The sequence below is a fragment of the Phoxinus phoxinus genome (assembly GCF_949152265.1).
Source record: "Phoxinus phoxinus genome assembly, chromosome: 10".
NCBI classification, from domain to species: domain Eukaryota; kingdom Metazoa; phylum Chordata; class Actinopteri; order Cypriniformes; family Leuciscidae; genus Phoxinus; species Phoxinus phoxinus.
In genome coordinates, this window is record NC_136885.1 from 25,670,578 (window position 1) to 25,685,065 (window position 14,488).

The following is a 14,488-nucleotide window of genomic DNA, read 5'->3' on the forward strand; positions in this document are numbered from 1 at the left end:
GAAAAGCTGAAGGAAAATATAAATATTTCCTGCGGTTATGCAGGAGAAAAATAATTGAATAGCTAACTGTTTTGAAGGTATTCATTGCCAGGGAAAGATAAGGAATATAATATAAATGCTTTATATAAAGCAGGTATTTGATATCGGTTAAGATATTGGGACTTTTATTTTGACATTTGTAAGACTGCATGACGGAAGTGCGTCTCGTTACTTCTATCGTTCCATTTAGTGGCTTTATGAGACTTTATTTTCGTGAATACAGTCTACTTTGTTTTGTTAGACTGCGACAGCGATGTTTTTGCTGTTGTTACAAAGCATACTGCTTTTTTTGGCTCCTTTTGTTTCAAGGATGCCTCGCTTATCGTATCTGCTAATTTACTGAGCCTATAATTTGATTATTATTTTCAGTGAGGGAAATGTTCTGTTTTCGTTGATGAAAGTTTTTGTAAAACATGTCACCTTCAAACAATTGTGTAAATCAAGACGTGTGGACAGTTGTACAGTTTGCAACGTTCACGCGACTGCTTTCCCTATTTTTACAGGTAAGCAACTGACATGAACGCCTGAAATAGACTCAAATAAAAGGATGTATTTGTACTTATATTCTGCATGATGTCTTTCTTTATTACTTTTTGATATAAAGCTCCATAAAATAAGCGCTTGCGTTTTTGTGTGAAATTAGAGTGACACCTAAATTACTGCAGGCATATGGGAATAACATAACTGGGCATATGAAAAATTGCTGTTTGTTTATTTTGTGCCCTTTTGCAGGCTGTACTGAATGCAGTGATTCCAGATCATGTGGCAGATGCCTTTAGCCCTCCGCGATCAGAGACCCCTCTCCTGCTTGACCCTGTCATCGAAGCTTTATTTGGCGGCCTTAGTCACTGGGATGCAGAGCATTTCATCTTCATCGCAGAACGTGGATACTTATATGAACACAATTTTGCATTCTTTCCTTTGTTTCCTCTCATCCTGAGATTACTGGCAGCCACGGCTCTGTGGCCTATGTGTGGATTTCTCACAATGCATGGCCGATTAGTTTTAGCTGTGGCTATAGGGAATAGTATTCTTTTTGTCATAAGTGCCGTGGCACTATACAAACTAAGTCGTTTGGTGGTCCAGAACAGAAAACTTGCCCTTGTTGCAGTCTTGATGTACTGTCTGACACCAGCTAATGTTTTTATGGTTGCAGGCTATTCAGAGACTCTCTTTGCAACTCTCACCTTCTCAGGCCTCTGGTTATTAGAGAAAAGATTCACAATGGGAGCTTGTCTTCTGCTGGGGTTTGCTACAGGTGCTCGTGCCAATGGGCTTGTGAATGCTGGATTTTTGCTCTATCTCTCTTTGCAATGGGGTCTTGCCCGTACCCGGGCCTTTAGCAAAGGAGAAGGGTACGTTCGATATCATCTCTATGTATGGGAGCTTATTCGTTGTGTGCTTAGAGGAGCATTTTATGCAGCTCTTGTAGCGCTACCTTTTTGCCTGTTTCAGTTCTATGGTTACCAAACATTTTGCCATCCAACTGCTACTGAAGTTCCCCCTGTGCTGCTTAATTTGGCCCGGGACAAAGGATACCATGTGGCTGATGCAGCATCTCCAACACCAAGATGGTGCCAATGGCGAATACCACTTTTGTATTCGTACATACAAGATGCTTATTGGGATGTGGGCTTCCTTCGATATTTTCAATGGAAGCAGATACCCAACTTTATTTTGGCGCTGCCTGTTGCAATTCTGGGATTCATCGCCTCATATATGTACATATTGGCTAACCCAGTGTTTTGTATGTATTTGGGTTTGGGACACCGAGGAAAAGACAGAAAAACGCATGGCTTCTGTAACCCAAAAGTCTTTGTTTACATTGTGCACAGTTCTGTCCTTCTTCTGTTTGGAATTTTCTCTATGCATGTGCAGGTAAGATTCTTGAAATTGATCATTATCATGTGACATGTGTAGTATACTTGCTCAACATGCCTTGTTTTGTTGTGTCCTCTCAGGTGTTGACACGGTTTCTTGCTTCCTCCTCGCCTGTGCTCTACTGGATCAGTGGCCACCTGCTTTTTCAGTATGAACCTCTACTGCAAGATGAAATGCTGTTCAGGCCTGACCAAATTCAACAACAAAAGGATTACAAACCTGGCCTAAGATGTGCTGTGGGAATGTGCAGAAACAATCAAGTCCTTTACCTCTTGATGCAATGGCAGTCTTGCTCAGTTTATACACGATGCATCCTAGGGTATTTCATATCATATTGGTTTTTAGGTCTGGCTCTGCACTGTAACTTCCTTCCCTGGACTTAACTTTACAGGAAGAAATTGAGCTTGTTTCAGTCTTCATAACATTCCTCTGGCCTAGTTTTGAATGATATTATTGCTGCTTGGCAAATATTGTTGTAATTAATGCATTTTATTATTTTAAGACGTTTCTGGGGTTTCTTAAAGGGCTAATATATATTTTTGTATTGGATAAGTATTTAATAAATATCCTTATTGATAATTTACAAATGAGTCCTGTATTTTTTTCTCTTCTATTAGAAAAAAAGACGTTGCTAAAAAAAAAAAACTTCGCCAAACTATATGCTGTGCTTGAATGCTAAGTTTATTTAAATATCCATAAAAAAATTAAGGCCTAAATTAAATTGGTCAGTAGTTTGTATGAATAAAAAAAAAAAAGTTAATCAAGACATGGCTTGCACATGGTCCAATCACATCACAAGACCCCTGTTATATTGTGTTGTATCACCATCTAGTGGGTACAAAATGTCATTAGTGGTCTGTTCATACACAAATGGTGAAATAAATAAGAGTCTGTGACAGTTCCAATGTTATTTTAATATTATTTCTTTACTGTTATAGTATTGATTAATATTTTTAGTTGGTCTTTATATGTTTTAGTCATTTTAGTCATTCAAATTAAACTTATTCCAGTTAGTTGCCAAAGTAGCATTTCTAATTACCGGTAAATTTGTTAGGCTTAATTTTAATATTATTTCTTTACTGTTATAGTATTGATTAATATTTTTAGTTGGTCTTTATATGTTTTAGTCATTTTAGTAATTCAAATTAAACTTATTCCAGTTAGTTGCCAAAGTAGCATTTCTAATTACCGGTAAATTTGTTAGGCTTAATTCTTTTCATCTAACATTTATATTAGGTTATATTTCAACTTACTGATTTAAAAAATATATATAAACACAGAAATTTGTTTTGGTTAACAATGCCAACACTGGACCAGCTTTACAAAAAAAAAAGTGCTCTTTTGCTTTTTAAAAAATAGAACACCAATTTGGATCACTTTGGCCTATAAAGGTAACGTAATTCAAATAAATGTGTTATTTCTTTAATATTTTATAAAGTTTTGTATGTTCGCCCCCTAATGCATACATGTTGTGTTACATTCATATTTGTTACATGTGAAATTCTTGTGTAGAAAAAAAAAGGAAAAAAACTACACAGAGGGTGTGGCATAGTGTCTCGGAAGTGATCTTTCATTGGTCTGACTGAGATGACGCATCCCTTTCGAGTCATTGGTCGCTTTGTTCAGGTAACGTTAGTCCTCCTCGGCTAGGGAAGTGATCGTACTGGGGTAAATATTGTTGTATCTCAACCGTAGCTTAACGCTGGGTTATATTAGCTGTTAAAGAAATATAAACAACATTTTCAATTCCCAGCAGACTCATTACGGTTGGACGGCGATTGGGTAGCGCGAGGAGCCGAGTCTCGTTCAAATGACGGTTGAAGGAGTGATGTGAGGAGTAATGTCGTCCGCTGAGATAGTTGACAGCTAACGTTAGTCAAAAAGCTAACGCAATTAGCTTAGCTAAGAGACTCCTAAGTTATTGAAAGCAACAACATGGCATGATAATATAATAATTGTTTCTCGGTATAACGTTAATCCCTATAGGGGGTGTTTATTTGCAAACGAATGCATTGAGCAACGTATTATGTGCTTTGTGGACTTTAAGTTAACGTTAAATTAGTTCAGTAACGTTAACTTAGTTGTATTGACTTATTAGCACACAAAGTGAATTGTCAGTAACGTAACCTTAGTACATTTCTGACGGTATCTTTAGTCATATGTGGCGGAGCTTCACTGCTGATATAGTCTCGATCTAGCTTCCTCATTGTTAGGGCTTGGTTTGTAACAAGTTAACTTAACCTGTTCTTAAGGTTACATCTATACTCTCCGAACTCTAGACCGTCAGTTACATTATCTGAAAATGAAAAACTGTGAGTATCAACAAATAGACCCACGAGCGCTCAGAACATCAACCACCCGAACGTCCTCCACCCTGCCCTGTGGGAGGAAAAACTCCCAGCGCCTGCGAAAAAAGTGGGAGATTTTCCCTGGCAAAAATCGCTTCTACTGTGATGGTCGTATTATGTTGGCCAGGCAGTGCGGTGTGCTCCCGCTGACCATCGTCCTTATTGTCATCACCAGTGGCTTATTCTTCACATTTGAGTGAGTAGAATGCACTTACTCACAGAGACACCAGTGTTCACACTGCTAGACATTACCACTACTTTTGACAATAGAGACATCTCCACTGCCCTTCTTAACATCATGCCAGTCTGAAAGAGTTGCATCCACACGGTCATGGTTTATCATCAAAAAAGTAACTTTTTAACTTAAAAACTTTTTAAACCATGTTTGTATCAGCTGATAACTTTGTCCTTGTCTTTGTGCTTGATTCATAACAGTTGCCCCTTTCTGGTGCGTCACCTCACTATCTTCATTCCAGTAATCGGTGGGGTGTTATTTGTATTTGTCATCTTCACCCTCCTTCAAACCAGTTTTACAGACCCAGGGATCTTACCCAGGGCTTTGCCAGATGAGGCTGCGGACATAGAGAGACATATTGGTGAGGCTTTGAATATGTACTTAGTTATTTGTCTTAATTTTGCCTCCTAACTTGTATATGTTTATAATAAAATTGTGGGTGTCTTTCAAGATAATTCTGGATCTTCAACATACCGCCCACCTCCCCGCACTAAAGAGATACTTATAAATGACCAGGTGGTAAAGCTTAAATATTGTTTCACATGCAAGATGTTCCGTCCGCCCCGGACATCCCACTGCAGCCTGTGTGACAACTGTGTCGGTAAGGCAGTAGTTTCAGCATACACGGTTTCTGCATTTAAATAATAATATTTAATCATTTTTTATATTTCATTGAGATAATAAAATGTTATCTCTCTCACCTGCATTTTGTTCTAACCCCCAAATGAAATGATGACCTAGTTGCTGTTTTTTTCTGCAGTTATTACATGGAAATTCTGTCATGATTTACTCACACTCATGTTGTTCCAAACCTGTATGACTTTCTCTCTCTTCTGTGGGAACAGTGTTTTTTGTTTTGTTTTGTTTGTCCATAGAATAGTTTTATTTATATAGCACATTTAACACAGTTGACCAAAGTGCTGAACAAAGCAAAATACGAAGAGAAACACAAGTCATATGGTGTTAATATAATTTGTATGAAACTTTTATTGTGCTTTTTTTTTTTTTTTACTTTAAAAACTCAAGTACCCATTAATTGTAATTCCATGGAAGGAAGTCATACTGGTTTGAAACCCCATGGGAGTGAGTATAGGTACGTTCACACTACAAGTGACTTTGTCGCTGCAGGTCGCCAGCGGCTGGTGGTTAGGTCACTAGTGGGCGTTCCCGCTACTGGTTGCCTAGTAATGTTTGTGAGTGACATTCACGGATGTTTCTCCATGTTGTAGACAACAAATCCGTTTTCTTGTCACTACAAACAAACATTTTGGAAGGAAAATTCTAAAAATAAATGGAATCAGTACATAACATGCATAATATTAAAGATGAACGAGAAACTGTGAGTGCTTTTTGCCATTGCGGCTATTTAAGTGCAACAAACGGGCAAATACCGGTCTATATGGGTTCACGAAACCAATCAGGGTCAGAGTCAGTACTGCGAATACCACTGTATGTACACAGAGATATTTCACAACTTATAGGACAGTTTTTGACTGCTAAAATTAGCTTCTCGTTCAACTTGCCTCTGTCAGAGAGTGACGGATGATCACGCGCGCTCCACTGACTTCACTCCTATTGGTTGTCGCTCCCGAAAGTCGCTCTTCATTTGCATAAAGTTAAACAGATCTCAACTTTGTCGCGTCGCCAGACACGCCCCATCAGGTCGCTAACGGCCGCGATCGCGCGTGTCGCCAGAAAACGCCCGCTCCCCATTGAAATTAATGGTAACGTGTCGGTTTGTTGCTTGTAGTGTGTACGCACCTTTAGACACATTTTTGGGGGTGAACTATTTCTTTAAAAGCTTCAAAATGTCATGTTGCATCTGCTGTGTGTAATGAATATGTAATAGTTTACCCATAACACAAATCCCTTCCTTATAATCATTGCATGAGAATGCACGGAGGTTTCTTGTGAGCGTTGTTTTTCAGAATGTTCTGCCTCTGTTCCCCTTGTAGAGCGGTTCGACCATCACTGTCCTTGGGTCGGGAACTGTGTTGGAAAGCGCAACTATCGTTTTTTTTATGCCTTCATAGTGTCACTTGCATTTCTGACCTCCTTTATCTTTGGCTGTGTGATTACTCACCTCATTTTAGGTAAGTTTTACCACAGTCACTTTCACACAAAAACAGCCTTGGTGATTGTGTATGATATTTGTCAGTGGGGAGATGAGATTTGTATGCATGCGTCTACATTGAAATTATTTTTTTTCAAATAATGTACCATACTGTTCAAAAGTAAAGTCAGGAAAAATCTTTTTAAGAGAAATTAATATTGTTATTTAGCAAGGACAAATTAATTTGATCAAAAGTGACAGGAAAGTCATTCATGATGATACAATACATTGATCGCAACAAGCAACAAGAATTGTTCAACAGTGATAATAATATGAAATGTTTCTTGAGCACCAAATCAGCATATCAGAATAATTGACTTGATTGATGAAAGTATTGATTTAAGAAGCTCTTATATATTTTCAATAAATCATGTTCCCATTCACTCTGGCGACGAATTTTTAAATTAATTAAACTAAATTCTATTTATAAGGTAAAACTTTAACATTTTTAGGCTTTAACTAATGCCAATGCCTAAGGCCAAAATGTTTTCTTTGTTCACCAAGTAATTTACTGGTCAGGCATTATTGTTAACTTGCGGATAATTTAAATATATTCTGTAATCACATTTTGGTGTTGTATTAATTCCGCCGTCACATCTGAGCGCGAAACGCTCCTTGGATAGTTTCAAGATGGTTAAAAATAATTAATAATACAATAATAATTTATGTTTATTCTTGTTAGAAGATTTTTACCAAATTACCAAATATTATAATTATTACCAAATTATTAAACCAACAGGGACCTGGATATTGGATAGGGGTGCTGGCCTAAAAAGGTTGAGAACCACTGCTCTATGTTATCGAGGCAATTCGGTCGGTGCCTAAAAAGTATCGAACTTGATACCCAGCCCTAGTTTTTATTGTATTTTGGATCAATTAAATGCACACTTTTTTACAGTACTGTAGATATGTTTGAGATTGTGTTTTGACTAACTGATCAGAGAACAAAAGTGCTTCAAAATTGACTCACAAAAAGTCACTCTTATCAACAGAATCACAAAAGGCAGGCGGTATCATCCAGGCAATACAGAACATGCCAGCCAGATATCCTTTTTTACTGTGTTAACAGTAAGCACACAATAGCATGACTGACAGAGTTCACTATATGTTTAAACTGCTGTTGGTTCCGCCTATTTCCTAATCCCATTCATCCCTAATCGGCTCAAGGATTCCACCACGCCCTGCTTTCCTGTCAGGACGGCAACAGCTGCCGCTAGATACAGATTCTGCTGGTGTCCAGTCCCCTTTTAAGTTTGTGGCAGAGTCTACATCACACCTATAATGATAACGGCAAAGTTAAAATAATTTTTCAGATTTTTTTTTCTCAACTGATTAACGGTAAAAACAAAGACAGCCAGTAAGAATCCACCAGACTTGAAAGAGCTTAAGCATTTAAAGCGAGAGAACAGAAAATTGCAGCTCATGCTTAGAATAAACAAAACGATATCATCTTGTTCCTGGTGTGAATGGGCCTTTATAATGTTTATCTGGATACTGACACACATTTACAACAGTTTTGCACCCTTAACCCTTCCTGCACTATTGTGGAGCTGGTCATTTGCTTCTTCTCCATCTGGTCCATTCTGGGTCTGTCAGGTTTCCATACTTATCTTGTGGCCTCCAACCTCACAACCAACGAAGATGTAAATATCACCATGAATGCATACATTCAATCAATAATATCAAAAAGCTATATAATTAATTATTGAATAATGTAGTCAATACTTATCATTTAATTGCAGTATTTTGTACATTGCAGATCAAAGGCTCTTGGTCCAGTAAAAGAGGTGAAGATTCAGGGAATCCCTACACCTATAACAACATCTTCACAAACTGTTGTGCGGTGCTGTGTGGGCCGATGCCACCCAGGTAAGTACCGCAGATGTTTAAAAATGATAAATATCAGAGTTTAATGAGTAAGTGAAGGATGTCAACTGCTTGTCATTTAGCTTCAGACTGATGTTCAGTTTCTCAGCTGTGACATGTTCATTTTGAAATTCTTTGACGAATTCAGGCTATGCTGTGTTTTGAAAGTCAAGTCAAAATAGGTCACGCAATCATCCTTTTCATCTTTTACAGCTTGATTGACAGAAGAGGATTTTTACCTCCAGATGACGCACCTCAAACGGTGACCTCTGATGCTGAGCTCCCTCCTTTCATGGCCAAGAATGACACAAACATGGTAAGAGTGCCTCGTCATGTCGGAGCATTAGTTCCAAAATCATGATAACATAAAGAGGATTTTTTAAATAGTTAGTGTTATAGCCGGGGCTGTATGTAAAAAAAAAAATTACATAGCACTGTTGCTACAGAGGTTGAAAGTTTTGTAGCACAGGCCACACAATTGCACTGGTATAAAACAGGTTATTTTTTTCTCAGCATGTGCACTGTACAGCCCTTGTAGCTATGGTATAAAATCCTCGTCCATTACTACATCCACCATCCACCAAAAAGCATTATGTGGCATTTCAAGCCATACACTATCATTTAAAAGTTTGGGGTCAGTAAAATTTAACTTGGACTTCTACATGTTACAAAAAAAAAAAACAATTTCAAGTAAATGCAAAAACAGACACAACTGTTTTCAATATTGATAATAATAAGAAATGTTTCTTGAGCACCAAATCAGCATATTAGAATGATTTATAAAGGATCATGTGAGTCTGAATACTGGAGTTATGGCTGCTACAAATTCAGCTTTGCCATCACAGAAATAAATAGCATTTCATAATATATTAAAATATAAAATGGCTATTTTAAATTGTAATAATATTTATAATCAAATAAATGCATCATTGGTGAGTATAAGAGACTACTTTCAAAAACATAGTCTTAATGTCCCCAAACTTTTAAACAGTAGTGCAAATACAAACAGAAACCACGATTTTAACAGATCTGAAACCTAAGCTTTGACACAGAAAAACATGTCAAAATGCATGTGAGGTTATCCAGGTTTAATCATATTTAATGTAAACCCTGGCTAATGATGTCTTGCTGGGAAATAGTTACAGTTAATGAGGCTTGCACCTTATGTGTGAAGATATGATTATGCACATGGAAAAATATCTGCCAAGGAGGATAGTATTGTAAAATTTTTAGTTTTGAATGCTTTTAGCTTGGAAAATATTGAAGTCCACAAATACAAATCATATTAGTTTATTGTGCTGTTTTGATGTTGACCTGCATCAAGCCCTGATGTTTGAAGTTATAAACCTTACACAGGAGGAGAACTGTCAGGATTTTGCTCTCTCCTGCACTGCCTGAAGGCTCCTGCAGCTCAGTGACGTTCAATGGTAAGGGTGTGTTATGGGGCTGCTTGCATGCCATTCGTGACCACCTTCTCATGACTCGTTGGCCGTCTGCTTGGCTTCCATTTCTTTGCATTGAAACCACTATCATAAAACATTCCGTCATGAGAGCGGAAATCATCGACATCGCCGCCTATTCTCTGTTCCTTCTTTCTCCTGGATGAGTTCAGTGTTTTAGCTGACATCTGTTTTTACTCCATTTTATAATGGTCATGTGTTCATATATTAGTCCTCGCCAGAGGTCTGCAGTTGTTTTGTTTTTCCTCCATTATGTCATTGTTTCCTAATTAATCTATCATCATCATCATCAAGATTCATCTGTGCTTATCTCACTTTCATCCAGTCTTGGGATTCTGTCGACTGAAGTCATGCTAGTTATCATGCGCACGTGTTCTTTTCCACCTCTTCTCATGATGGATGTTTATCCTGATGTTAAGGAGGTGTTTTCATACTTTTGTGACCCCTGGAGAACCCCTTATAAAATCAGCTGCACCGCTTCACCCTGAGCTCATCGGAAACCGTAAAACAAGATGCTTGGTTTCCAGATTTTCTTCTAATTATTTTCCTGGCAGTACTAACCTACTTTCATCTTTATTCTGATTTGGCTAGCTTCTCATACTCATACTGGCTGTGCCTTAACATCAGTTTGCACTTGGGTACCCCATAAATATGACTGTGATCTAATATTTGAGTGTTTTTAGTCTCTTACCCTCTTTTGTTGCCATTCTTTTGCAGTGCACACAGGGCACAAAGGAGTTTATAGAATCAATGGCACACTCTACAGTGATCCAGAGCACCTGCACTCCGGGTACACCCAAAACCGCCCCGGTTACCCAAGAGAGTCTACTAAGTACCGTCTCCATCATGGTCTCTCCCCTCAGCAAGCCTTCTAACGGCTGCTCAGGCCGCCAAGCCCGACGCCCCACAGACATGCCTTGCCCCCAGAGAGGGAACAAACGGGCCGCTCTTCACACCCATAAACCTGTGTTGCGTCTACCCAGCCCCCCGTACTCCCTCGGCCACAGTCCGCTCATTTTTAGTGACACTCCCAACATGGGCTTTATCCCACTGAACTGAGCACAGTATCTCTGCCACCAGCAGCCTTGTGAAAATATTCTCCTCTCTGTTATCACTTTGAGAACAGCATCACACCTTTTAAGAAACTGTGACGTACTATACTCAGGATCCTCTCAGGAAACATGCCATCTTTCAACTAATGAGAATAAGCCTGTATTTAATTTTTTTCTTTTTCTTTCCTATAACAGAGGGATTTAAAGATTTTTGTTCCGTTATCATCAACATACACTTGTTGAAGAGAACTGCAAAACATCTTTTGTAGATGCTTTTGGTTTTCAGTCCTTTTGCACAGAAATATCAGCAGATGATCAGTGTTTTGCGGAACCTCAAGCCATTTTTTCAGCCTTTTGCCATTTATGCAATAATTATATGCTTTGAAAGGTCACTTGGGTCTAATCAAGCCTTACTTCAGAGTCACTTGTTCATTTCTGCTTATGGTATGTTGTGTGGTGTTATAGACCTTCTACAATAAAGTCATTGGTTTAAAAATATTTGCACAACAGTATCGGAGAGCTCAGGATTTAAGTGTTAGTTATCTATGTACATGATACACTGTTACTGTTGATCCAGAGCTTATCATCTCCTGTATAATGTTGCGACTTCCAGTGAATTAACAGCTTTTTTTATTTCTGTTTATTTTGTGCTCTTTTAATACAGGGTTTTTCCTTCTTTGAACATTTTTCGGTGGCCACCAACTTGAAAATTTGGGTTTCCTAAAGCAAATAATATTAGCCTTTGATGCGGTATTTTCCCTATAAGATCGTTGTCTCTTTATCCTGAGTTCTACGTTTTGAAATGGAAAGCTACAGCACAACACGAGCCATAGACCATAACACCTGTGTGCACCTGTGTGACCCATTGATGAGTCAAACACCTTAAACAACTAGTTAGCCCTAAATTCATAATCAATCTCTGGGATTCAAATGTGGAATTTAACTTTTTTTTCTTCTTACAAGTTCTCAACTTTTTAGTTTGACTTCCCAGAGCATTTTGACATTTTGAGTTGTAATAAACTAACGTTAGTCAATGTATTATGAAGAAACTGTAACTACAACTTGGATTAATACGTGCTGTGAAAAGTTTTTAATTTTAAGCCTAAGAAATTGAACCTTGTTGTAAAGTGTTACCGAAAATTGTCAAATTCCTAAAGTTCCAGATGCTTAGATCTCTTATATCCTATGTAAATATAATATATTAGTTGTTTGCATTTAGTGTAATTTATCAAATTTGCACGTGTATGTAAGATGCCACCGAAAATAATTTTTAATCTAGGAAAAACACTGTAGTATTTTTTACTTTTCATTAGTGGGTCAAAGATTGTTTTCTGATTATTATTATTAAAGTGTTTTTACTAAGCTTGTTCGAAGAACTGTTATAACTGAAACCTTTTGCCTTGAGATTGATTAGTGATGAATTATGAGTCATTTACATGTACATCATCATTAAGACAGTTTTTGTTTTTTGTAAAGAGTCTGGCACATTAATAAAGTTGACTGTATAAGTTGCAGAAATGTCTTGCACAACTAAGAACTAGACCTTAAATAGAAGTGTATCACTGCCAGCAGTGTTTGAGGGAAAGTAAAAGAATGTATAACTTTTCTTGTGTTTTGTGTTACTATACTTTTTCACCTGAAGACTTAAAGTAATAAACAAATGTTCTTTCCAAAATTTTTTTTTTTGTATGAATGCTTTCATGTGATTTTGAGGGGCACAATCATAACATCTTTTGTTACCTTCGGATCTGCTGCATGCCAGACAGGGCACATTCATTTAAACAGTAGATGGCACAGTTTTCCACTTCTTGTTTGCATGCATCAGATGAGGAGTTTGTTTCTCCTGGAGGCATTGTTGATTGATTGCCTGTTTGATTGATTCAAGTATTTGCATTCACAGTGCTTGAGCTTTTTGTGATATTTGGCTTTACCACAGTGCCATCAAGCTGACATTTATGTATGATGAAATGCATAATAGCGGGATTGCTGCATCCTCTTTCTTTGTGTAAGCTAGTCTAGACTTACAAAAAGATGTGGTGACAGTGGAGAATAACTATATCCACACTGGTTTGAACCAGTGCTTTTTCTTCTTTGCAGTACAAGGAGATTCTTACCTTTCTATTTGTATTTAACGTCCAGATTTCTTTAAATAGTGTTTTACATTAAGCCCAGAATTAACCATAGTTACACTCATGCAACCCTTGCTTGTTAGATTCTATTCTATCATACAAATATAACAACTCCATCGTTTAACCAAACTTCTGGGACTCCAGATGAAAATGTACCCATGTCTGAGGAATTGATTTGCTGACAGAGTGCCACAATTCTAAGGGAACTCTGGAGCTGAGGTGGTGAAATTTCCCAGAAGTTTATTTGATGTTTGCTTTATTGTTACTTGGAACGGCTATGGTTGGCATGTTTGAGAAGCTTTTCCTTTGTACATAGAAATAATTGTTGACAACTTGAAGACAACAGTCCAAGTCATTTAGAATTCTATTTGAATAATTTGCTTTAAACAGAGAAAACATCTGGTCGTTTTGACTGACTGACATCAAATGTGGTTATAGCGAAGGAAAAGTGTCTGTCATTGCAAAGCCATGAAATTGTGTTTGGCTTTGACCACATCCTCTTATCCAACTTTAAGATAGTCAAAAGCGTCACATAGACGACGGCTTTTGTCTGGACCACTTCACAATGGCTTGAAGATATCACAAGTTGCTATTTTTCCACCTACGCTGATTTCAATTAAGCAAAAATGAACACTGTCAGCATGTAGTAATTTGTACCTTCTTTTGCATCTCAGACGCAAAACATTCTTCCTCAGCCACTTTAATATTGTGGAAATTACAGGTGTTTATCTTCTTTGTAGGTGCTAGACAAACAGGAAATAGTCATGACTGTTCATATCACATTAGTGGTGCTTGTTAAGACTTTTTCTATTGCTTACACTTAGGGTTAAGGATTTGAACAAATCCATTTGTGCTACAGATATATCTCAAATTGGACTGCAATTTCTTTTTTTAAGTGATACATTTCAGTTTTCATTTGACATGATAAAATGGGCAAGAAAAATTGAAGGAACATAGAACATTGAAGGGACTAGATACTAAAGCCGCGTTCTATTCGACCATGAGTGCCCCGCGAAGTGGACTTCACTGGGTTTTTCACCATCTTAAATGAGATTCCAATCTGAAAGGCACTGCGATTGGCATAGGGAAAATGACCCACTAGTCATTGCGGATCTCTCAGGTACTAAAGAGGTTTGAATAAAATTAACACATTGAAAATGAGTTGAGGCTCCACTTTTTATTAATCCCAGGTGTTTTGTACAGGGTTGGTCGCAGGTATTTGTTGCAGTGTAACTATCATGATTATTGTTATAAAAAAATAAAATACACATAGTATTAATCACAGTAACAGACATTTATCACTCAATTTAATGCTATCAAATATGACAATTTATATTAATTATAAAGTTATTATAAATTGTATTT

At 37.5% G+C, this 14,488-nt stretch overlaps 2 protein-coding genes across 2 annotated transcripts; both read left to right on the plus strand.

Annotated features, from left to right (window-relative positions):
- The first annotated feature begins 149 nt into the window (after positions 1-149).
- pigv (phosphatidylinositol glycan anchor biosynthesis, class V) lies at positions 150-2,552 on the plus strand. The gene is made up of 3 exons (XM_079626489.1): positions 150-542; positions 772-1,917; positions 2,001-2,552. The coding sequence occupies exons 1-3, from the start codon at positions 453-455 to the stop codon at positions 2,301-2,303; spliced, it is 1,539 nt and encodes a 512-aa protein (XP_079482615.1). The 5' UTR covers positions 150-452; the 3' UTR covers positions 2,304-2,552.
- A 1,525-nt stretch (positions 2,553-4,077) lies between these two features.
- On the plus strand, positions 4,078-12,665 carry zdhhc18a (zDHHC palmitoyltransferase 18a). The gene is given in 11 exon segments (XM_079625568.1): positions 4,078-4,272; positions 4,274-4,323; positions 4,326-4,464; positions 4,704-4,864; positions 4,955-5,104; positions 6,459-6,596; positions 7,609-7,660; positions 8,157-8,259; positions 8,376-8,485; positions 8,696-8,798; positions 10,660-12,665. Coding segments are annotated over 11 exon segments (1,398 nt in total). The 5' UTR covers positions 4,078-4,222; the 3' UTR covers positions 11,002-12,665.
- Positions 12,666-14,488: the final 1,823 nt, after the last annotated feature.